Raw genomic sequence first — 23,221 nt, 5'->3', positions numbered from 1 at the left:
TTTGTTTTTTTTTTTTTTTTTTTTGATCAAATTTCAATCCTATGTGTTAAGAACTGTTTCTCGGACTCTCTCACCTCACTGATATTTTTTCTATTTTTATTTATTTATTTTAATTATTTTACACAAGAAAACATATGAACTTTCGTAGATTAATTAAAATAGATTAAATTAAGTACTAAAAGGTGAGGAAAGGGAAGAGGAAGAAAAGGACAGTGATGGGGAAGGCTTATCTTGGCTAGAGAAGGTGCATTTTGCCACACTAATCTTTCTTTGTCACTGTTAGTCAACTTCGCACCTCTCTTTTTTCTCCCCTCAAATTTTGATATTGATTTGAATATTTGACGTTGATCTCTTGTGTATGTACTTGACAAGAATTAGTGCTTTCAATAAAAAGAATCGTCTCGATATATTTCAGTTATATAGTTGCTAAATATACTAATTTGATATTGCTCTAAAATATACATATCAGAAAAAGCAAAAAAATGTATATGTTTTAGGATGAATTGGAATCATAAACCGAAGCCAAGATCTAGAAAGTATATGGTCTACGCGATGATCAAATTTAATATGTTTATACTAAATTTTGGATTTGATCTTCAGCTTTTTATAGAGTTTATGTTAGGAGCTCAAGTTGTTGCAAATGAGTTTGTCCACCATAGTCTTATGAATGTTGCCCGAATTAGATTTCTCTGACAAATAGTTTTGTACGTCGATCCGTTGTAAATGATATCTCGTAACTTGTAAAGATTTGTAAAACTGATTTTGGAAATAGAACTGGCGGTTATATATAACTAGTTAACATTGTAATTAAATGACACAAATTTGCGTGTCAACAAACTTATTTTGTTCAGTTTTTAAAGGATTTAGCCTAATGTTTTCCAGTATGTCGTACGTGTTTAGTGTGTGTACTACTTGTTTAAGTTATGTATGTTTCTGTTATTTGTTCAAAAAGCTTGGTCAACACAAATCGATAGTAAAAAGAACTGGTTTCATGATTTTGGTTACCTACTAAAACACAAACCCATCCCGTTGACTTACCAAATTAAAAGAAATACTATCATTACTTTTAAAGCCTAACCCATTTTACCTATTTTGGAAAGTTATTTTCTTCATCCTGTTCTTGATTTTGGCTTTACGGACTTCCTATCTAGCCCAATATAGATCCTGTTCGACATGTACATCCACTCATTTTTACATATAGCATCCAAAGCAAAATATAAAAGCGGTGTTGACATATCAATTATACAAACTGTGAGTAATTAAGTTCATCAATCGAAATCAGGGAGGGATGACCAATTTTTGTTTATTTTGTCACGCTGTATCATCTAAATTATTTTAAAAAATTAGGGTTAAAACAAGAGATACGAAATTACGTTATTCAAATTGTTAGAAAAAAAAGAAGTTGTGGTGTGAGTGTGTGACGGATTTAATGTAACGTAATATATAGAGTTATAAGTTTATATCATGCATGTACACTAAAAAACAGTCATTTTACATTATTTTCAACTGCCTTGCCAAGTAAATAAATATCATTCTATCATTCTATATTTATAACCACATAGCCGAATTAACTGTAAAAAGCAAAAGCAAAAACAAAAAACAATGCTTATCATCTTCTTCTCGTGGCCGATGTTGTGAGAATTATATATTAAGCATGTTATTTAACTTCGGTGAATTTGTTTATGTGCTGTTGTTATTGTTTTTACTCTTTTTTTTTCATAGCTTAATTTTAAGTTAATCCAAAAACATATAGAGAATTTTTGCAATTCATAATTTCTATAGTTGTCCGCTTGTTTGTTGANAAAAAAAAAAAAAAAAAAAAAAAAAAAAAAAAAAAAAAAAAAAAAAAAAAAAAACTGTACGTCTATAGTAGTATAGGTTATGTTGGATTAAACTCGATTCATAATCTTAACTAATAGAATGAAATATCAAAACTAGAAATTAATATATCTGAAAATTTGTACGTATGATGAAAATGAAATCCAAAGGCAACAAAAGAAAACGAAGAATCCAAAGTTTGAAAGTTTAACGTGAATCGATATATGAAAACGACTGAGTAAAACAACAAAATGGAAAATATATGGTGGAGAAACTAAAAAAAAAAAATGGTGGAGAAACTATTGTGCTTGTTGACCTTTTTCGCTTTTCCAAAAGATTAGACAAACGCATAGAAACACATGCACGAGTCCTAATTAACAATTAAAAAATTAGAGAAAATAATAAAAACAAAATGATGGGATCACTTAAAAACATCTAAATCACACCGTCTTTGATTTGTCATGAACATACTTTAGTTTCTTTCAACCAAGAACGAAGTAACCCTACACATTTCATTTCTTTTGATCACAAACTCTTTGTGTACTCATTGCCTACATTTATGCTATTATCATTGCTTTCTATAGGCATGGACTATATAATTTGCATCTTGCCACTAATATATTGTAAAATAAAACATCTTCCATTTTATGATCCCGGACCCGCTGAATTACCCAAGTAATGCGGGATCGTAGATTCGAAATCAGGATGTCTACGGACTTGCATGTGGTTATAGCAACTAAATGCCTTCGACATTGAACACACTCTCTAGGTGAAGACAAACGGACATGAAACATATACTCTGTTTGATATATATACATATATATATATATATATATACATTATAAGTCATAACCAACACTACCAAAATTCCTAGTAATACCGTGAATTTTTCATCATGTAGTTGTAGCGAAATTTTCACATGATTTGATAATTATATCAAATTTCAATTTTATGAGTATTATGAGTGTGTTTTTCTCACATAGAATTATTTATTTAATCTCATTAATTATAAGAATAAAACATTAGAATATTTCCCCTATTCTGTCATCGTTTTCCTGAAGCGTTGACCTTCTTGAAACTACAACTAGTTAAAATTGTTGGGTGTCAAATAACCAAAGTGGGTTACTGAACTGATAGAGAAACTTGCGAAAGTGTAAAACCAATAATTTGCTTCAGTGGTGATAAAAAAAAAGAAGAAGATGAATTATAAAAAAACAAAAAGAACAAATTCTTATTGGATCGTTAAAACTCGAAACTAGTTATGAACCAACCATAGCATGAAACGTTTAGTTTATGGTACATTATGCAACAAAGTTTACCACCAAATAGAAAAAGTCTTTGTAACCATCGATTGATCTATAGATTTTGCTTTTGCATGACCTTTCCCATCAACTTGTGGGCGATTTTGCCCTTAAGGATACACAAAAATGTCTTTCTGTTTAGTCCCATTGTACATCTATCCACTGTAGGAATCGAGATCCTATATGTCCTCGTAACGATTGCGAATTATTACTTCTGTCTCCTCATTATGTGGGGATCACAATGTAGAGAAAATAGACTTTTATTTGAAGTTTTGAAATGTCTGCAACGTTGCCTTCAAAATGTTTGCAAAAAAACTGGTAGATACTTTAGTATAAGAGTTGCGGATATGGAACAAACACAGTTATAATATAACACATAATATATGTTTCTAAAAATTGAAAAATATATATATGTTTGTAGAAAAAGAAAAGAGTGAATAGTGATTAATAAGAAATATGAAGCTATATTTAAGTTCGATGATTCTGATGGACCTACAGAGCCGATCTTCTACATGAAAAAGATGCTCTCGTTGGACCTTTTACCCCATACCTAAAATAAAAACTATATTGGCGCAGCGAAGTGATCTCCAAGGAAAAAAATTATTCAAATACATTTATCAAACGGACCCATATGTATCTATACGAAGAAAAAAAATCATTTTGGGACGATCAAAAGATTCAAAACATTTTAGGATGGGTTCAACTGGACAGAATCAATATTATTTAGTAATATCTAATACAGTATGTGGATTATGTATCCTAATTATGGAGAAAGTGAGGCTTTGACTGGAAAATTAGAAGTTGTTTTGATCTTAAGTGAGAGATGATGTATTATGATGATAATGATGATGAGTAGGCCGATTTAGTGACTGACTAAAACGTGTTCCTACAATATTTTGGTATATAATCCTACTATTCGAATGTCGACTTGGAATGTAATTATCATAAAGTAACAAATATCTATAAAAATAATATTTCTATAATTTACCCTAAGGGTAGAGTCATTTGAGATATTTCTTTCGTTGTGTTACCTAAATCGATTTGATTCCTAAAAAAAATCTGGCTAACCCCAGAGCAATTATCTTGTTTGCTGTTTTTTGGTCTGGTTTATATCATCCGGACGTACCGGACTAAATGTTGGTCGTGTTTGCTGGTTTATACCTATCTAATGTGAACATAAAACTAAAACACATAAAGTATTTGAGCTTAATTAACTAATGTTGATTAAGTAAATGATTAATTAGGCAATAAAGTAGATTTGTGCTGCTCACATGGGTTTGCGTGAAATAATGCTTTTAACCATCTTTTTGTCTCTCCTATATTTCGAGCTAAAAAGCTAAGTCGTGTCTTTCCTTTATTTTTATTTACATTGTTCTTTTGCTGTTAAGAATGTTGCACGAGAAGATATCATTAAACTACAAATTTAATTAAACAACAGTTGGTTCTTGTTTTTAAGGGCTTGCTCAGTTCAAAACACAACCGTTTAGGAGATTATCAGTATATTTTTTCAAGAAATTATTATTCCTTCCGTTTTACAATAATTATATGTCTGAATTTTTCACACTTATAATAAACGGCTTAAAACTTTCAACTATAAGGTTTGCAAATCAAACAGATTTTTGGTTTGATTTTATATTTTTACTAATCACTACAGGAAATAAGGGTATTAATAGCATTAGAATATAGCATTTTTAATAGTTTTGCTATAGTTGAGTTTTGAGAAAATTTGCATAGCGTTTCTAAAAAGACAAACGCTATTATAGAATTACCGCGAAAACATTTTGTAGTGGTGCCTAGTTTTTAGTTCTACAATAGCATAAATGATAATGAAAACGTTATCTTAGAGGTAACCGGGAAAGTGAAATTTTCGTTGCCTCCAAAAAATTTATAAGTTACTACACAAAAAAAAAATAGAAAAAAAATTACAAGAGGAATATATCGATTAGGGTTACATTAATTATTACTGGTGAAACACTTTGGCCATCTCTTCTCTCTTCTTTCTCTCTGAAACTCGATTGGAAACCTTACATTCGATCCTAATTTATTTGTCTCTTCTTTCACTCTCTTTCCATCTCAATCCGTCTTAGAGGAAAAAAAAGAATTAAAAGAGAAATAGATCGATTAGGTTGAATTTCTCGTTAAACAGCCACCTCTTCTCTCTTCTTTCACTCTCCTTTCTTCTTCTTCTCCGACTTGAGTTGCTCGGCGATAGGAGACGAGAAGCCGGCGACTGTGATGGCCAATCGTGGAAGAGATCGAGAGCTTTTGATTCTCGTTGCTGATACCGGTGACAAAGAGACGATGGTTCTCCTTTCGAAGCCTTCTTCTTCTTCCTCTGCTTCTTCTCTCTTCTGTCTCGCTGAAACTTGATCTGAAACCCGTTCTGAAACTCGATTCGAAACTCGATCCCAATTTGTTTGTCAAATCTTTCACTCTCGATCCCTCTCAGTTTACAATCTCTTCTGAACTCGACAATGGCGGCTTCCCTTCTTCTCAATCATATTTTGCAAAGTAGTAGCTCGATCTCTCTCCGTCGGGTCGTCGCACGGTTTCAGGTCCAATTTGCTTTTGATTTTCAGACTTGATTATTTGCTTATCACTTATTAGACTTGCTATTGTAAGAACTCTTGTTGATTAGAAGTGATGACATGCCTTTTAGATTCTGTGTGGAGTTGTAAGATGATATATTTCATGAGTACAATATCTATAGAAATTGACTTGTATCTTGTTGCTCATGTTTCTTCTTTGAATCTCTGATTTTGGTTTCTCATTGTGAAACAGGGTGATACATTCAACAATTCTCATTTCACAGACTCAAGGCTCAATACATTCAACAAATCTCGGTGATTATTCTTCTTTTCCTGTTGAGAAAATTACTCGACAGATTATATGAAGCTTTGTTATATTCTTGATGGAGGAAAACTGATAATGTAAGGCATGGCTTAAACAGTGTCAGTGAGTCTAGCTTTGATGATTGGGAATTTTCTGGATTTTGTGGTTACTCTATTCATTCTTGTTTTTGATTAGTCAATGATTCCAAAATTTGTTGATTTGGCAAAATAAATTTGTTGAGGCAATGAGATGGCAGCGACTATGATATCTGTTTTAGTTTCTAAAATTTGTGAAAGTTGCTGTCTGCTGACTCTTGGAATTGAGAGTTCCAGTTCCAGATTTAGATTGAGGTCTTGTGATTGTTAACTGCTGGACAAGAAGTCGAGTATAGACTATGGGATCCTTGCTACAGGTTATACGTTCCGATCTCTAGTTTTTCTAACAATTTATGTCTCTGTCTATGCCTTCTTGATTTAAGCTCTTTGTATAATATTTTGACTGGATGCTTTTCTTATAATATTTGTCATTAGCATTAACTAGCCCTGTTCTCATCCGATGGATCTGTGATAACGGCTTTTATCTATTGATTTTGAAACAGAATCACCAGAAAGAGAGTGAGTTCCTTTAGCAAAGAACAAGAAACACTTATTAAGGAACTACACGAGAAGTAAGTGTCAAATCCTCATCTGCATAATCTCTTTATGTGCATCAATTTTAATGACTGTTATTTTCTACTGTGTCTATGTGCAGGTTCAAAAACCAATACTGAAAGGAAAAACTTGTGGCTTTACTTTAGAAATTTAAGCTTTGGATACTTGATTTAATGACTTGACTACTCCCTTTGGATATTTTGTTTACTTTAAAATGTTAAGCTTTAAATATTTGATTCAAGACCAAATAAAAAGGAAAAAAAAAAAATTTGATTCAATGACTACTCCCTGGAATATGTTTCGACAATGTTTATTTTTATGGTTTTAATTTCATTAGACTGTACATTTAGAAGTACATACAACTACCTTTAAATTGCTAACCAAGAAAAACCTCAAATACGACAAATTAATATGTGGAATTAACCGTGTAGTTAATATTTCTAAATTGGACAACTAAAGCATGAATTATTCTATAATTTCAATGAATACTTTGACAATTTAAAAACAAACTACGTATTAATTAAATTAGGTTCAATCTTAAACATATTTTATTAATTAAATTAATGAAATACAAATAAAACCATCGAACACAAAATTTTAAAAATATATAGACATATATATAATACATAACACAAAATTAAAATATATATACAAGTAACTTTTTTTTTTTTGGGTCAAACATATATACAAGTAACTATGGATTATACAATTAACTAATGTAACATGTAATCAAAAAATATACTAATATACTAATGTCTCATAGGTTCATAATTTCTAAACATAATTTAAGTGAAAAGTTTTAATGTTTTTTATTGCATTAAATTTATTTTGTTAATTGAAAATAGTGAAATGTGTTTCAAGATTGAACCATATATCCTTAATGGTTTAGGGTTTAGGGTATAGGGTTTAGGGTATAGAGTTTAGGGTTTAGAGTTCAATCTTGAAACAAAATTCATTATTTATAAATTAACAAAATAAAATGTATTAAAAATTATTTTGTAATAATAATAACATAAAATATGAATAAATATAATATTACAAATATACAAATTAATTATAAAAATCAGTTATGTGTAACATATATATATTTTAATACATTTTCAATCTTTTTAATATATATATATCTTGTTACTTATATATTAATCTCTAAATTATCAATTCAATTATCATATATATTCAAACCTAAAATTCTCAATTCCTAAAACTTAAATTCCAAACCCTATATTATAAAGTCTAAACCTTTAATACTCATACATCAAAACTAAACAAAAAATTATAAAACTAAATAAAAAAACAAAATAAAGGAGAAAACCTCTTATTGGCTAATCCATAGAGACGCGGATTGGACTTTGGCTTATCCTCCACCGTTGATGAGTTAAATCTAACGGCTAAAATCTTCTTCTTTTTTTTTTTTCGTTTGGTTAAAACTTCTTCCCCTTGTCTTTATCATCTCTTTCATTATCTTCTTCTTCTTCTTCTTCTTCTTCTTCGAAATTCTTCGAAACCCTACCCAGAACCAAAAACCAAGCGATCTAAAGCCTCATATCACGATGGATTCGCCGTGACCAACGTTGGCGGGAACAGATCGAGTTTCGTTGAAACATCAACGGGGAACCCATTGAGCCACACGTGAGACTTTTCACCTTCTTATTTCCATAGATCTGATTCTAAGGTTCTAGCTCAAAATTCAGGGTTGAAATCGCCGTTGCTCGCTGTTTTGTCATCCCTTTTGCACGTTGCTGTGTTTGTTGATGCTCTGATTGATGTTGAGTTGTGATATTATGTTATGTTAGTTGTGATATTATTTATCATATTACTTTGTTTTTATATAGAGCTCTGATTCGTGCTTGCTTCTTCTGTCTAGTACGCATAAGCTTTTCATTCTCTTGTTGCAGGTAGTGTTTATAAGTTTATATATGTACTCTATTAGGGTTTTGTGTTGCATTTTTGATAATGTAGGGATGACCATGTCTTGTGTATATCTGAGATCGTTCTTGAAATTCTTGTTTTATCTTGAGACGGTATAAATTTGTGTAGCTATTAATGAATTTTTTGGATTGTGTGTTTATGTTATAGTGGGATGATGGTACAAGATCCTAAGAAACCAAAAGATGTTGATGAACTATTTGACCAAGCGAGGTAGTCAGCTAAAGACATACCTGTTGAATCATCAAGATCAGCTTCTAGGAGCTTCAGTGGTGCTGCACGATTGTTGTCTGGTGAAACCGTTTCCTCTACACCTCAGCAACAACAGCAAGACCGGCCTCAGATGGTTATGCACACTATTACTTTCTGTTTGAATGGTTTCACCGTTGATGATGGTCCATTGAGGGGGTTTAATGACCCTGAAAACAAAGACTTTATGGAGGTAATATCAAAAAATTTCTCTTATCACCATGTAACTCAATTTGACCAGTGTATTCTGCAAGAGTTAAATAATAGGCTTCTTCTGGAATCATTGTTATTTCAGTGATATAAATTTATTTTCATGCCTAGTTATTGAGCAGCTGATTCTTGTCACGATTCACTTGGATACTTTTGAATCTTTAATCATTGTTCTGTTTTATGCTAGAAGACAATTTCGGTTAGTCTTTCTCTTTACTGATTAAGTTCTATGATATTTGCTTGGAATTACAATAAAGTATTAACCTTTGTGTGTTTATGTATGTATGTGTATTGACTCTTGGAGATTGTTTATATGCAGAAAAGAGGAAAGCTGAAAGCTTAAGAAGAACAGAGCAAAAGAGCAAAGAACGATGAAGAGCTGTCGTGAGTTGTGAAGGACAAAGAGAGACAAGTCTAAAAGAGATTGTGGGCTATAGCAGTCCAAGAAGTCACCTTTTCCTGTCCAAGAAGTCGATGATTTGGATGATGAAGCTTGTGATGATGATAGTGTTTATGTTAGGGATGATTGTGAAGGCATGTTAGTGGTAGATTGATAGGTGTTTGTGTTTTTTTGTAAACAATGAAATTTGTTATAGTTTTCTAAACACTTAAATATTTATATATTTTGTATTAATTTTAATTGTTTTTAACAAATATTCAAAATAAAATTTTTATTTTAAATAACAAATAATTTGTAATTCTTTTTAATAAAATTTTTTTGAATAATTTAAAAACAAATTAATAACACGAAACATTTGCTATTTTTGCTATAGGTAAAATCAAATTAATGATTTTTAATAATATTTGTATAACGTTATTATAAATATTAACAATTGCACAGCAGACAATGCTATCGTTGTATAGTTAGTTATAGCACACCAACAATCCGCTATTAAAAGTGTCCGACCTACTATAACGGGCGATCTTAGAGCGTTTTAGAAAACGCTATAATTGTGAACTCATAGCGTTTAACAGCCGCTATTAATACCCACATTTCCTGTAGTGAATAGTGACTAAAGATTAAAATAGATAAGTTTTAACAGAATTTTATATCGAAAATATATAAATTATAAATATGTTATAGTGGAATTTAAATTAAAATGCGGAAGTGTTAAAAGATGAAAAGAGTACGCGAACAGAAAATTTTAATAGAATAAAATTTTCCTGTTATAATAATTATATTGTTACTAACTCTCTTTATTTGCATTTATAATCGATAGCATATTAACCAATGACCCATATATTTATTTATTTATTTAAGTCAGAATTTGATTTTTGTTTTCAATTAAAGACATACTATTATTTATCTATTTGTATCATTTCAGTTATCTAAATTCAACTTTGTATGATACATGTTAATTAGGTTCTTGGAGAAAATAAACGAAATAATAACGGGTGTGAGAGAGTGAGATACAAACGACGTGAAAACGAAAGGCTATTTTAGGTTCCTTTTTTATAGTCAGTCAAAAGAAGTCAACGGTTAAGTCAGTTGACTAAACGATGACGATCAATGATGTCAGCTTCTGGCTTCTCCTTTGCTCTCTGTTTAAATAGAAACCAAACCACTTGGGAGTTTTCACTCACACTCACACACATAAACAAAACACACAAAGACACATAACCCGCCATGTGTGGACACGTCAGCTCTTCCATCACCTCCGGCGAAAATTGTCCATGTTTCATATACTCCGAAAACATAGTTGCTCCTCCTCTGCTGCATGATGATGATCATTCTCATCATCATCAGTTTCAGCCTCCTACGCCTCTTCCTCTTCTTATGATGAGCCACAACTCTCTATTCGCTGCCGAGGCCGTTTCAGGGTTCGGTTACTTTGATTCTTGCATGAACGGTGGTGGCGGAAGCAGCAGTTGCGACTCGCCGAGCTCTATGGGGAGCGGTGGAGATAGTCTTGTTATGCAGAGGAGTGTTAGTAGCCATAATGGCTTTTCCGGTAATTATGCGCCGGCCCACGATTTCGTTAACGATGATGATGGGCCAGTGAGACGGGCCCTTAGCGCCGGAGATCTACCAGTAAGTAATATTATATACACACTTGACACTTGCATGACATATTGACATATATTGATATCAACCTATTAGCTCCGATTGCGTTTTTTTTTTGTTATGATCATTAGAAAAGTATAACTTGGAAACGCAAAATAACTTGATATTCAAACGTTAACTTTTCTGTTTGCGTTTACATATAAACAAAAAAAAAAAAAATCAAATGTTTAGTTTACAATTAACAAAGAAATGATTTTTAGAAATACCAAAAGCTGGGTATCTATTTAACATCCTACATATCATGACACAAAACGAAACTGTTTTTTTTGTGTGTGTGTAGAGAAGTAGCAGAAGAGAGAGCAGTGCGGTGTGGAGTGAAAGCAATGCAATCATAGAAGGAATGAGCAAAGCCTACAAGTACAGCCCCGAGGAAAAGAAAGAGAAGATCGAGAAATATCGTAGCAAACGAAACCTTAGGAATTTCAACAAGAGGATTAAGGTAATTAATTTTTAAAATGTTTTACATTTGTTTCTATGATTCCTCTGAAATAATTTATTTTATATCTTTTGATTCATATTGTTCTTCAAACACATAGAGTACATGTATACCTAACCTATACCACATATTCAACATGTATATATATGTGTCGCATGGAAACTTTTTAAGACTTGACATGTAGTGTAGTTGTATGATACAGTGACATGCACCTGCACACTTATTGTATGCCAACCCTTCCATTTTCTAATCAAACGTATAGTTTTTACTACAATTATCTCTATTAATATCAACTATAATTAATTATGTACAATTTCATACAAAAGCATTTGGCGATGCGCATATATCTAATTTATTAAAATCATCAAATTTATTCTATAAACTTTTTTCTAAAATTAATGTTTTATAAGACACAAATTCATCACATTTGATATAAAATAAAATGATTCGTTGACCAAATTAGAAAAGAAAAAACTGGCTCAATGTATCATATCAAGCAAGCACTCTTATCACTAAAAAAGTAACATTGAATTTTTCTTTTTAATCTTATCTTGGAACATAAAATAGAATTTCATTTGATATTATATGAGTAATGTGAATGAGAATTAATGTTCTGTCACATCAGATTTGGGTCTAAGGAATCTTTTGAGATAGACACATGATCAAGCTCCAAGGTTGCTATAAGTTTATTTCTCCATTAGTTATTTTATACGATAATGTCCCGAAAATATTAAGGAATTAAAAAAATATTTCCCGATTAAAGATTATTGGAGTATTCATATATGTGGGATACTAACATATTCAAACCGTGTCTCAGACTCTCAGTTAGATATTCTCTCTGTGCGAGTTATAAATTTTGAAACGAAGTTTTTAAACTGTAAATGATCTAACTGTCACATTGATTTTGGGACAGAGTTTAATAATTTTTTTGTTGTAATTAGTATGAATGCAGGAAGACATTAGCGGACAGTAGGCCAAGAATAAGAGGGAGATTTGCAAGAAACGATGAGATGTCACAACAAGAACAAGTTGATGTTATGGAAGCCGTGGTTGGAGATGTCGACACGTGGGCATCTTTTCTTGATTCTTTCACGGCTAATCACTTCCTTAACTAATCTTTTCTAATTATGTACTTATTTATGTTTGTTTTTCTTACATACAGTATATGTTTATATATATGGCACTTCAATTTGTTTTTGGTTTAAATGATTGCCCCCATGCTGCTAAACAAAACTCATGTAGGTTTTGTGCTTTCTTTGTATATAAGAATATAACATATTATTATGTATTTTTGATCGGAGATATTTCCAAAACAATCGATCTTCACTGACCAGACAATTTTGGACTAGTGGTATGTGCCATTTTGTCAATCTCTTGTTGGCATGGCATGGAGTTCGTCGACCCTAAGTTCTCTTAAATCTCGTTGCCGTATTATATCCATAAATTAAATTCGATAATCCGTACGTATGTGAGTTGTAGACAACAAACAAAAAAATAAAACGATCAAAAGTAATAATCGAACTCTCAAACTAAAAACAAATTCTTCTTCGCATATCATTATTACTAACATGGACCCATAAATAGTTTATGCATAGTTAAGTATGTTCCTTAATGGTCTGAAATTTCTTTTTAAGCAACTTGATTTACAAAAGTATGTAGAAAGTACAAAGATGATAACTTTTAGCATTGAAAAAACATATAATGAACATGGCCATGTTACTCTGATGATTTCATTACTCTCACGTTTGATTACACATCGTGCTACTAAGTACTAGCGATCTCCAAAAGCACACATATATTATACCTTGGAAATTCTTAAGATATCAAAGAAGGTTCCACTCAAATAAACTAAACTAAAGTAATCAACCTAGACATACATTCTCATATATTAGTAAAAAAGGAAAGAAAAAAAAAAACACACTAGACATATTTTGTTGTAAAACTAACTTTTCAGTTTTCACAATGAGGTGATTAGTAATAAATGTGAAGAATAATAATGCTTCTAGATTAAACTTAAATAAAGTAGTAGTTTTGAAAAAGGAAAGAGAGCAGTCTTTCTTCTTTAGCAAAGGCTATGAAGGGAGTTGTAGGCCCTCCGGCGACATTGTCCCCGACTTTTGTCGGCCGGCGGTAGATTTACCGACTCTCCACTCTTAATATTTGTTTAACTTTTTTTTTTTGTTCTTTTTATTATTTTAGTTAAAAGCGTTTTTCTTGAACACAAAGAATCAACCCTAGAGAATAAAAATTAGATGCTTTCTTTTCCCCCACTTTTATAATCGGTTCAACATTGAAACCACGAGACTTGCGTGGGTATATAAATTAATGAACAAAACTTATCTAGGGTTTTAACAATTGATCAAGCTCTTCTATGTTTTCTTTTTTCTACTGATCCGTTTGAATCTTGACTGGAGTAGAAAAGGCTTGAAAGGCACTAGTCGCGGTAATCGAACTCTACTCCTCTTAGCTTGCGTTTTACCTACATTATGGATTGAGATAACATAAGACTGAATCCTTAGTCCCAAACTTGTGTTAGGTTAGATTTGCGAAATGAGGAAATTTAGATCTCGTACCTGATATTGTGTCATTGTTACTTCCAGAGGATTGGACTTGGGATTGGTGATTAGTTTCAGTTTCAGTCTTTCCTTCATTCTTGTCTTCAGTTGTTGACTCTTCCATTGTTATCTCAACAGTGTTGTCGTATGGCACTGATGCCTCCTCTTCCTCAAGCTCTGTCTCCTTGGACTCTAATCTTGATACTTGGTCGTGTTCTTGTCCAACCGCCTCTGGACTGAGAGATTTACCTGATTCTCTTAGCAAATCGGTAGTCTCAGAGGATAAGTTAGGAAGATTAATATTACTGTCACCTGTTTCATGCTTCTGGTCTTCCACTGTCACCTCCATGTAATCAATTTTCATCTCATCAGCAATGGATGTGTGGTGTTCAGGCTCAGTGATATGCTTCTCTTCATCAATGGATGCGTGGTGGCCAGGCTCAGTGATATGCATCTCATTATTACTAGTATGACCAGTGTTAACTCTTTCTTTGTTGTTTTCGTCCACTGAGACTTCATCGAAAGCAGTCTTTCCCATGTTTATCACTTTAACAGGACTTTGTGAGATCCCATGATCGCTTTTTGATGGTGACATTGATCCACCTTCGGAAGTCGACTCAATGTTCATGCTAACATCCGAAGCTGCATCTGACTTTGTACATCTTATCAGTGTAAAGGAAGCAGCTGTTTGGTTTTTCACCAAAACCCCCTGGCCTTGGCTAGCACTGCATTTCCTTAGGGTAATTGCTTCTTCCCTGAGGACATTTGTAGTAGGTTCCACCTTACTGTCATCTTCAGATATGTGCGTGTCAATTTGGGTTGTGGTTTCGATTTCCTGAGGATTATCATCAGATGAAGCTGCCACAGCAATAGGTACTTCAGAAACTTGATTACTGTGCACCTGTGCGTCAATCACCATAGCTGCAGGAGGCTGAGTCAATGGTTCAGTTCCTACAATATCCCCAACCCGGAAACCATGTGTTGGCAAGCCATCGAGAACAGAGGCGAAATCAATAGCCTTAGAGGATTTGTGCGCCACAACATTTGTGGCATCAAAAGCCTTTGCAAGATCATCCAAAAGCATGTCACCTTCACCACTCGAAAGGGGATCCCATTTCATGCAATCTCCAGACAGAGGCTGGTCGAGGCTAAATGTATCACCAGAAGAAAGTAATTCAACCCTGACAGCTTCTTTGTGGAACCGTTTTTTCTTTAAAACCTTGGCTATCATATTCCTGAAAGCGATTCAAAATCCATCCTCAGTGACATAAATATACGCTAAACTGCATCACATAAGTACAACCATTGCTAGACGAATTAGATACATACCTACAATTTTTTGAAATGGCAGCTCTGGCTCTTTCAGAACAGAGTCCAAGCAAGGACATGAGATTTATAACATCGTTTGGACCTCTAATTTCTGTGACTGAAGGAGCACCACTTGATATAATCAGATTCTTCCCCCTCGTCCAATCCACCAGTAACTAGAAATACCATATCACAAGACAATATAAGCAACTTCACATAATTGACAGCACACTTTTTCCACAGAAAGAGCAACACAAAAATCATCCGTCACATAATAAACACAAATATACAATGTGATACTTGAGCCTGATTCATCAAAAAAAATTTCACCTTAGCATTCGATATAACTTGTCTCCTTGTTTGAGCATCCATAAGGAAATCAGAGTACTTGATTTCAAAGTAAATCCCTCGCTGCACATAAGAAAATTTCATCAAGTTGAAGCAAAGAGAAAACAATGAGATAAAACACACACACACTCCTCTTATAACAATGGTCCAATCTAAAGTTCAGAGAATCACAAACCTGAATAGCAGCTTTAACCATTGGATGCTTCAATCGGAATAACATCTTGTCTGTGAAATCAATCGAAATCATATCAACCTAGGAAACGAAACAACAAACTAAGAGTTAACTCCCACACTAAAGATTGAATTTTCACCAGAAAAAAACTCAATTGGGGAAGACAGAACAGAACTACAAACCTCAGCTTTCTCACAAGCATAATCGAAGGCGTTCTGATTCATCGGCCTAACAGCAATAATATCATAACTCTTTAAAATCGGATTCCCAGAATTCAAACTCTGACACTGAGCATTACTCTCAACATGAACCGTGAGACGCGTGTACTGCCGAAACGGAGTAGCTCGCGGAACGCCGAGTAAATCGCGATGGAACCCAACAGAAGAAGCTAACCGCGGAGCGACTTTGATAAGTGATCCAAGAGTGAGAAGAGGGATCGTACACGAGTCCTTGTCAGACATCACGCCTTTGATCGAACGATTATGTGCGATCCCAACGTAGCCCAGCTCCATGGCTTTCGTGGCGAGCTTCAAACGTAAGGCTTTCCCGCCGGCGACTTCCTTACCGCCTGATCGTGGCGGCTCATTGTACGGAATACTTAGATCGAAGAATCCCATCAGAGAGATTTTTTTGGTCGTCAGAGATTTTTCCGATTAGGGTTTAAGCAATTTGGTTTTTTTTAGATACAGTACTTAACTAACGACGACGTATGAGTCAGTTGTCGAAACGCATCGTATTTAAAAACTTGGCCAAATATGAAATATCCCCAGAATAAAAGGAGTGAAGTGCAAATTATAAAAAGTTGAGTTTCGATTTCGATCCGTAGGGAAACTGAAGAAACACTCGGTGTATGTGTGTATCACGCGGATCGCTATTAATAACCGTTGATTAAAAACAATCGACGGCTCTTATGTTATTTCATTATTGACGAGGATCGATATTAACAGCCGTCGGATGGAATATTAAATCGGATGGTTCAAAACAAAACCCCTCTTATATATAAGCCAAACCATACCCCCATCACTTTCTCAGAATCAAAAGCAATTCATTCTTTTACAAAGCAGCGAAACTAATTCTTCTGTGAAAAAAAAATGTCGGGTCGTGGAAAGGGAGGAAAAGGTTTGGGGAAAGGAGGAGCGAAGCGTCACAGGAAGGTTCTGAGAGACAACATCCAAGGAATCACTAAGCCTGCGATCCGGAGGTTGGCTCGTAGAGGTGGAGTCAAGCGTATCAGTGGTCTCATCTACGAAGAGACTCGTGGTGTACTCAAGATCTTTTTGGAGAACGTGATCCGTGATGCTGTGACCTACACCGAGCACGCTAGGAGGAAGACTGTTACCGCCATGGATGTTGTCTACGCTCTCAAGAGGCAAGGAAGGACTCTTTACGGATTCGGCGGTTAAGGGGTTTCTGAAGATTTGTGTTTGTAGATCTGTTTCTGAAAAAAATTAGGTTTTCGAGAACTCTCAATGTGGGTATTTTAGTTTCCTTTTATTTTTGCTGTTTGCAATGTGTTATCAATTTCGAAATTATCAACAATGGAATTAATATTAGCTTCGATTACTCGCTAGATCCGACTCTTAATTTTCTGTTTAACCTCGCTTTGAAATTGTGAATTTGACAATTGAACCAGACTTGTAAACTCGTGAGCCTCGCCGTAAACCCAACAAGTCTTCTTCCATCTTTTGCCATCTACGTGGTGGCACTCGACTATTTCTTGGGCTAATATTTTTGTTATTAAGAACGAAATACTAATGTGGGCTATAATATGTCCAAATATCTGAGTCCAATAAAAACATCACCAGGCCCAGTAAAAATATGTACAGGCCGTGTAGAGTATTAAAAAGACGAGACGTCAGGTACAAGTTTTGAATAAAGAAGAAGAAGCTTTTACAACAAACTTTACTTTCACTCCATGTATGGTATATTTGGTTAAATACATTATCTCTTTGCCACGAGTGATAATGATGTCTCGATCCATAACTTAAAAAAAAAAGCAGATAATGATATCTTAAGGATAGCTCCAATGAATCAGATTTTTGCAATTTCTAAAAATAGATATAAAAGTGTCGTATTGCATAAACAAATTTTGAAAAAGATACAAATCCACGACAATTTAAACAATCTATAGTTCTATACCATAGTGACGCAAAATTCACATAATTAAACAGGAGTGGCCTAAAGATGTACACGTGTCTTTATCAAAGCGACACGTCATCACTGATCCTTAACGACGTCGTTTGAAACAATCTATCCTCTCTATTCTCCTCTCCTGTCTTAATCGTAGTTCCACAGTTAGCAAAAAGTTCTACAAACTAATTTAAATCCACAGAGACCCCAATTGATTGATTGTATGATTTCTCTGGATAAATTTATATTTGAATAAAGAAGAAACAATCATTGTCATCAAATCTCTGGATTTCTCTCTATTCTATATCGATAGATCGAGGCGGTGACTCGCATGTGGTAGTTTTGGATCAGTGGTTTTTTTTTTATAGAATGGAGAAAGTTTCATCGCCGTCTTCTTCTTCTTCTTCACGGAGGTCTGCTTATCTTGAAGCTCTTACTCAGGAGATTAAGAAGAAACTTACTCGGGTTTGCTTTTTTCCGCTACAGAGATCTCGTTTTTTTCTTTTTCCTTTCCCATTTTGTGTTGATCGGTTTCAATTTTTACCCAGAATATACGATTTTGATTTCAGTTCCTCATGACACATGCGTTAGATTGATGATTCACGATACATGCATTTAGAATACTTAAATTTGAGAATCTACGGTTTCCGATTAAGATTATCTTCATGCAATCTGATCCTGGATTTTGGTCATTTTGAGGACTTGTGATCTTTTTGTTTTGTGGTCTAGGCTGTTGTCTCTCCAGCACAAACACGCAACTTGTTACAGGACTTATTTGCTGATATAGCTCTCGAAGTTGACGAACGAGCTAAAGGTACACAAACTCAACACTATTTGGGTGAAATTGTTACTTGGATTGTTACAACTGTGATTTTTACTTATTGGAGCTGGAATTTATAAGCAGATGTGATTCTTAGCAAAGAAGAAGATTTGATTTCTTCCGATGAAGCAGATGCTGATGGTCCGTTATGTTTTTTCGACGTGCTTGCTGATTATTATGTGAAAGTCTCTGAGAGGGGCAAAGATATACTTGATTTGATGGTGCAGCTCTGGAGCCAGTCTTTTGCATCACATATATTCTCTCTACTGTTTCATAAATGGGTAATTGTGAATCTTACGATTTTGGTTTTAGTGTTTATGTTTCAGTCCCCTGAGGTTTTACTCTGTGCATTGTTCTTTAGTCCATTATTTTGAACATGTTTTCTATATTCTTCTCAGCTGTTTGAGGTTGAGCTTGACAATAAAGAAATACTCCTGCGATATTCTTCGGCTCTGGTTCAGGGAGCAACAAATGTCTTCTGGTATAATTTATGAACTCTGGCATTAAAAATTGACATATTCACATCATGTTGAATCCCTTACATTGGATCTGTAGTTGTGCCATTGGCTAATTTTAGGATTAATTTTTTAGTTTGTTAAGTAGTGTGATATGATAGTCTTTCCAACTCTCTTCCTACTTTAGATTGCCTTACCAAGCAATATGAGAATAATCTCTACTTATTATAATAATTGCAGGATAGACATCCAGACAAATACGAGGCGCTTCCAAAGTCTCTTTCGGGTATCTTCTTTTCCTCAGATATATATCATAGTTTCTATCTTCTTTTGTTGGATAATTTTATGTATATTAGGAACTTTAGTTATTAATCAAAATGACTTTGATATATACACAGTAAGATTGTGTTCTCAACATCTTCGAACTAGAACATATAAACCACACATGCTAAAGATCATCGTATCCTCTTCTATGATGTTACCTTGTTTTAATGCCTCTGATAGATCTCCTAGCCAGTAAATATCGCTTTGTACTTGTCAAGTATGGTTGTCACTATCACACGCTCATGTTTTCATGCCAGTTGGATATTGTAACTAACATCTCTGTGTTCTCCTAGTATCTTCTTGAGGAAGTTGCATTGGAACCGATCCGATTGAAAAAAATTCCCATTCAGGTGATTGTTTTTTCAACATTTTCATGATGGTTCAACTGATTTCTGTCTGTAAATTGACACTCACATACCTAATTTTAGGCTCAGAGGGAGCTTTATCTCTTGCTCTCAAGGTTCATTTTCTTTTACAATTCAGGTAATATACCGTTCTTTGAAAAGTTATCATTGGAACCAAAACGTTTCTTCTTGTTCCCTGACAAATTGTTGTGCAGTGGATAAACTCGATAGCTTCTTAAGCAACTTTCCAGAGTTTCCAAATGCTTTCTTGATAGGAGGACCGGGAGATTTCCTTGTTATCGAACTTACTGATCAGGTATAGAAGCAAAACACTTTATGACTATCTACAAATTTTATCTCAAAAAAGAAACACGTCATCGATCTAATATTTTTTTGTGGTGCAGCTGCAAAAACTGAAGGTGGAACCGGTGCTGCTACATTATCTTTCTCAGATGAAGATTCTTCAAGGTACAATTCTCTCCTTTAGGAACTTGGCTCGATGCAGCCTCTAACATTGAATCAAAGTATAAGCGATGTTGAAATCCATCTGCAGGTATGGAACTGAGAATGACCACTAGCACGAGGTTAAAGGCATGTTTATATAGTTTTACATCTCCTGGAGGTCCAATGTACCCGACAAGAGCTGTCCGTCATGCAGCCTGGGATTCTTTGGATTCCCTCTTTCCCGTGAGTATTTCCTTGTGATAAAAAGTCAGATTTAAACTAAACCCATTGTTCTGACTGCGAGGTCCATTAGTGCACTGGTTTTAAAGACATCTATCTAAGAATCTTAGAAACCTCTTATATATCTAGAAGGACCCAGAGCTCAGCAAAACAGTCCCAAATTCACCCGTATAAAATGTCTTTAACACTTGCAAGTAGATCACAGATATAAGGCTTGGCTTGTAACATCGTGATACTCTTGTGTTGCAGGTCGGGCGTTACCCGAGGCATCTCATTAGTCTATTTTTCAGGCTCCTATATCCGTGGTACTGGCCATCCTCGTGTTGGAATTTTGTGGTTTCTTGCATTAAGGCGGTACTATATTCTATCGTAAGGCTCATCTTTTCACGGCGAGAAAAGCCAAGGCAGAGCTAAATAGCTTTTACGTTTGATGAAGCTTACAGCATGAATCCAATCCTTGTGTATATACAGTAATGTGGTTTTGGTCACAGAGGCAAACCAGAGAGCCTTAACTTCATCCGTATTGCTTCCTATGGAGAAGATAGAATCCGTTTTGTGAAATATCCTATGGAATACCTTTTGACGTGTTTTGTTGTCATTGTTAAAATTGTTATTTTGCTATAGAGGATGATGTATTGTGTGACCAAATCCACTTTTTGTAGAAGAACCGATGTTTCATCCCTTCTTTTGTTCTTCCATTAGAAAATTTCACTATCCATGGAGTCATTCGACTGTGTTAGTGTACACCAATTTGACATCCAAAACTGGAATGACTAAACCAAAATTTGACGTGTTTTGTAACACAATTCAACAATTTTGTTCAACGGTTTGATGCAGACAAAAACTATTCAATCAAAATACTGGTTTCAGAATAAGAAAAGAGACGACATACAACTAAATCACCAGAATTAGAAGTCTTGTAACCAAGCCTGGTTTCTGAGAAGCCTGGTTTCTGAAAACTCTTTTGCCCACATATGATCTGTAGATGAAACTGGTAATTCATTCCTCTGCCTTTTACTCGAGGGTATTAAGATAAACAACAACTTTTAAATTAAAGTCTAACACAGATTCTCAGTTCTCTATAGTCATTCTAATGAAACAAATGAACAACACACAGCCAAGAAGGCTCTAAGTGGCCAAAGCCTCTGGCAAACGTTTTTCTCAGATTCTTTCCCTCCTAAACCCCCTTGCGGTTTGAGAAGCTCAGTCACTTTCCTTAGTTTGTCTCCATATCTCCAGAATGATACTTGTCGAGATCTGCATCAAGATCTTCAGCAGATATCTTCTCTGCAGGGCCCTTACCAGGTCGCCTACCACGGCCACCACCACCACCTCGCCCACCGCCACGTTGTTGACCACCTCTCCCTTGTCCTCCTCTGCTAACCCAACAAGACACGCACTTTCAATAAAACTCACAAGAACAAAAAAGCTTTATTATACAAATACATAATGAGCAATGTGTAGAATCCCACCTCCATGGAGCACCATTGGAGTTTCCATTTGCAGGTCTACCAGAAGGTGCTGCAGCGGATTGAAGATTGGTTCCCAAAATCTCTATCTTCATGGGTTTTCCATCCAGTTGAACATCGTTATACTTCTTCACAGCTGCGAGTGCATCACCACGCCGAGAATACACTACTTCAGCACTTCCCTATTGGTAATAAAGTAGTATACAATACTTAGCCTTCAACAAGACTCTATAAGAGAAAAGACATATGTGAAACCAAAACCATCATCTCAAGTACCTTAGATCTTCCACTCCTATCAAAATGGACTGTGTAGCGTTTAAGTTCCCCAACTTCAGCAAATAATTCCTGCAAATTAACACAAACATATTCATATAAACAACTTCGCAAGAACGAATCCATTAAATTAGAAGACGATGGTTGATTCCACAAACCCTAACTACTATACAATTTGCTAATGAGAATTAGGGTAAAGAACAATTAGGTACCTTGATATCTTCGTTCATGACACCGTAATCCAAATTGGAGATGTAAAGCTTGGTTCCAGTTTCGATTCCGGCGGAAGAACGGCTTGACCGGGAAGGGAAATCTTCAGATCTATCGGAGAACATGTCGTGACCCCAGGTGGACTCCGGCGCCTATACAACCAAATGAATCCGTTTGTTTGATTTTTGTTTTTTCCACTTTTTGAGAGATTCATCAACACCAAAAGAAAGATCCGGCCAAACTAGAGAGAAGAAGAAGAGGGAGAGAGAAGAGATGTAGATCGGATTTGGACCTTGGCTGATTGGTATGGAGCAGATCGGTTTGATTTCCGATTAGGGTTGTTGCGACGAGTTGGACCCGGTCCGGATCCGGAACCAGATCCAGATCCACGGGCGGGGCCGGCTCCACCACGAGACTTACGGTTCTTGGCGATCATGTCGTCGAGAGACATATCTAATCCAGTCGACATCTTGTAAATTTTCTCCGGTTGACGTTTCTCTTTGGACGGCGGAGGAGAGAATATAACGAGAAAGAGAGAGACGATAAGAGGAAGGAAGAAAACTAGAAAAGGTTCGGCGGATGTAAGATAAGCCGACACAAAGGAAAGGTTTTAATATTGCTGTTTATATATATAAATACCTG

At 34.7% G+C, this 23,221-nt stretch overlaps 5 protein-coding genes across 6 annotated transcripts; 3 read left to right on the top strand and 2 right to left on the bottom strand.

Annotated features, from left to right (window-relative positions):
• LOC104737348 (two-component response regulator-like PRR37) lies at positions 10,529 to 12,740 on the top strand. The gene is made up of 3 exons (XM_010457511.2): positions 10,529 to 11,018; positions 11,332 to 11,490; positions 12,429 to 12,740. The coding sequence occupies exons 1-3, from the start codon at positions 10,614 to 10,616 to the stop codon at positions 12,600 to 12,602; spliced, it is 738 nt and encodes a 245-aa protein (XP_010455813.1). The 5' UTR covers positions 10,529 to 10,613; the 3' UTR covers positions 12,603 to 12,740.
• LOC104737338 lies at positions 13,728 to 16,553 on the bottom strand. 2 transcript variants are annotated; one of them, XM_010457489.2, is made up of 6 exons: positions 16,053 to 16,553; positions 15,874 to 15,951; positions 15,681 to 15,761; positions 15,372 to 15,526; positions 14,061 to 15,277; positions 13,728 to 13,966 (listed from the first exon to the last, which is right to left on the bottom strand). In XM_010457489.2, exons 1-6 carry the CDS (start codon positions 16,485 to 16,487, stop codon positions 13,857 to 13,859), a joined length of 2,076 nt encoding a protein of 691 aa, XP_010455791.1. In that variant the 5' UTR covers positions 16,488 to 16,553; the 3' UTR covers positions 13,728 to 13,856. The 2 variants fall into 2 exon arrangements, with proteins under 2 accessions (XP_010455791.1, XP_010455801.1); XM_010457499.2 differs by lacking the exon at positions 13,728 to 13,966 and having other exon boundaries at positions 14,161 to 14,278; positions 14,355 to 15,277.
• On the top strand, positions 16,893 to 17,440 carry LOC104737328 (histone H4). The gene has a single exon (XM_010457478.2). The coding sequence runs from the start codon at positions 16,962 to 16,964 to the stop codon at positions 17,271 to 17,273; it is 312 nt and encodes a 103-aa protein (XP_010455780.1). The 5' UTR covers positions 16,893 to 16,961; the 3' UTR covers positions 17,274 to 17,440.
• LOC104737321 lies at positions 18,149 to 21,353 on the top strand. Its single transcript, XM_010457470.2, has 11 exons — positions 18,149 to 18,465; positions 18,730 to 18,814; positions 18,905 to 19,101; positions 19,219 to 19,301; positions 19,516 to 19,561; positions 19,893 to 19,949; positions 20,028 to 20,082; positions 20,159 to 20,259; positions 20,348 to 20,411; positions 20,497 to 20,630; positions 20,877 to 21,353. Exons 1-11 carry the CDS (start codon positions 18,370 to 18,372, stop codon positions 21,039 to 21,041), a joined length of 1,083 nt encoding a protein of 360 aa, XP_010455772.1. The 5' UTR covers positions 18,149 to 18,369; the 3' UTR covers positions 21,042 to 21,353.
• On the bottom strand, positions 21,608 to 23,163 carry LOC104737312 (THO complex subunit 4A). The gene is made up of 5 exons (XM_010457457.2): positions 22,872 to 23,163; positions 22,582 to 22,731; positions 22,373 to 22,441; positions 22,100 to 22,278; positions 21,608 to 22,003 (listed from the first exon to the last, which is right to left on the bottom strand). Exons 1-5 carry the CDS (start codon positions 23,046 to 23,048, stop codon positions 21,844 to 21,846), a joined length of 735 nt encoding a protein of 244 aa, XP_010455759.1. The 5' UTR covers positions 23,049 to 23,163; the 3' UTR covers positions 21,608 to 21,843.

This window comes from Camelina sativa, chromosome 2 (assembly GCF_000633955.1).
Source record: "Camelina sativa cultivar DH55 chromosome 2, Cs, whole genome shotgun sequence".
NCBI lineage: Eukaryota > Viridiplantae > Streptophyta > Magnoliopsida > Brassicales > Brassicaceae > Camelina > Camelina sativa.
This window is presented reverse-complemented; position numbering and strand designations above follow the sequence as displayed.

Coding starts and splice junctions, on each gene's coding strand:
- LOC104737348 (XM_010457511.2), top strand. CDS start 10,614: ATGTGTGGACACGTCAGCTCTTCCATCACCTCCGGCGAAAATTGTCCA. Junction 11,019..11,331: donor TTAGCGCCGGAGATCTACCA/GTAAGTAATATT, acceptor GTGTGTGTGTAG/AGAAGTAGCAGAAGAGAGAG. Junction 11,491..12,428: donor ATTTCAACAAGAGGATTAAG/GTAATTAATTTT, acceptor TGTTGTAATTAG/TATGAATGCAGGAAGACATT.
- LOC104737338 (XM_010457489.2), bottom strand. CDS start 16,487: ATGGGATTCTTCGATCTAAGTATTCCGTACAATGAGCCGCCACGATCA. Junction 15,527..15,680: donor AAGTTATATCGAATGCTAAG/GTGAAATTTTTT, acceptor TGGTATTTCTAG/TTACTGGTGGATTGGACGAG. Junction 15,278..15,371: donor GCCATTTCAAAAAATTGTAG/GTATGTATCTAA, acceptor AATCGCTTTCAG/GAATATGATAGCCAAGGTTT.
- LOC104737328 (XM_010457478.2), top strand. CDS start 16,962: ATGTCGGGTCGTGGAAAGGGAGGAAAAGGTTTGGGGAAAGGAGGAGCG.
- LOC104737321 (XM_010457470.2), top strand. CDS start 18,370: ATGGAGAAAGTTTCATCGCCGTCTTCTTCTTCTTCTTCACGGAGGTCT. Junction 20,412..20,496: donor TCAGATGAAGATTCTTCAAG/GTACAATTCTCT, acceptor ATCCATCTGCAG/GTATGGAACTGAGAATGACC. Junction 20,631..20,876: donor CTTTGGATTCCCTCTTTCCC/GTGAGTATTTCC, acceptor CTTGTGTTGCAG/GTCGGGCGTTACCCGAGGCA.
- LOC104737312 (XM_010457457.2), bottom strand. CDS start 23,048: ATGTCGACTGGATTAGATATGTCTCTCGACGACATGATCGCCAAGAAC. Junction 22,732..22,871: donor CTCCATACCAATCAGCCAAG/GTCCAAATCCGA, acceptor TTGGTTGTATAG/GCGCCGGAGTCCACCTGGGG. Junction 22,004..22,099: donor TCCAATGGTGCTCCATGGAG/GTGGGATTCTAC, acceptor TTGGGTTAGCAG/AGGAGGACAAGGGAGAGGTG.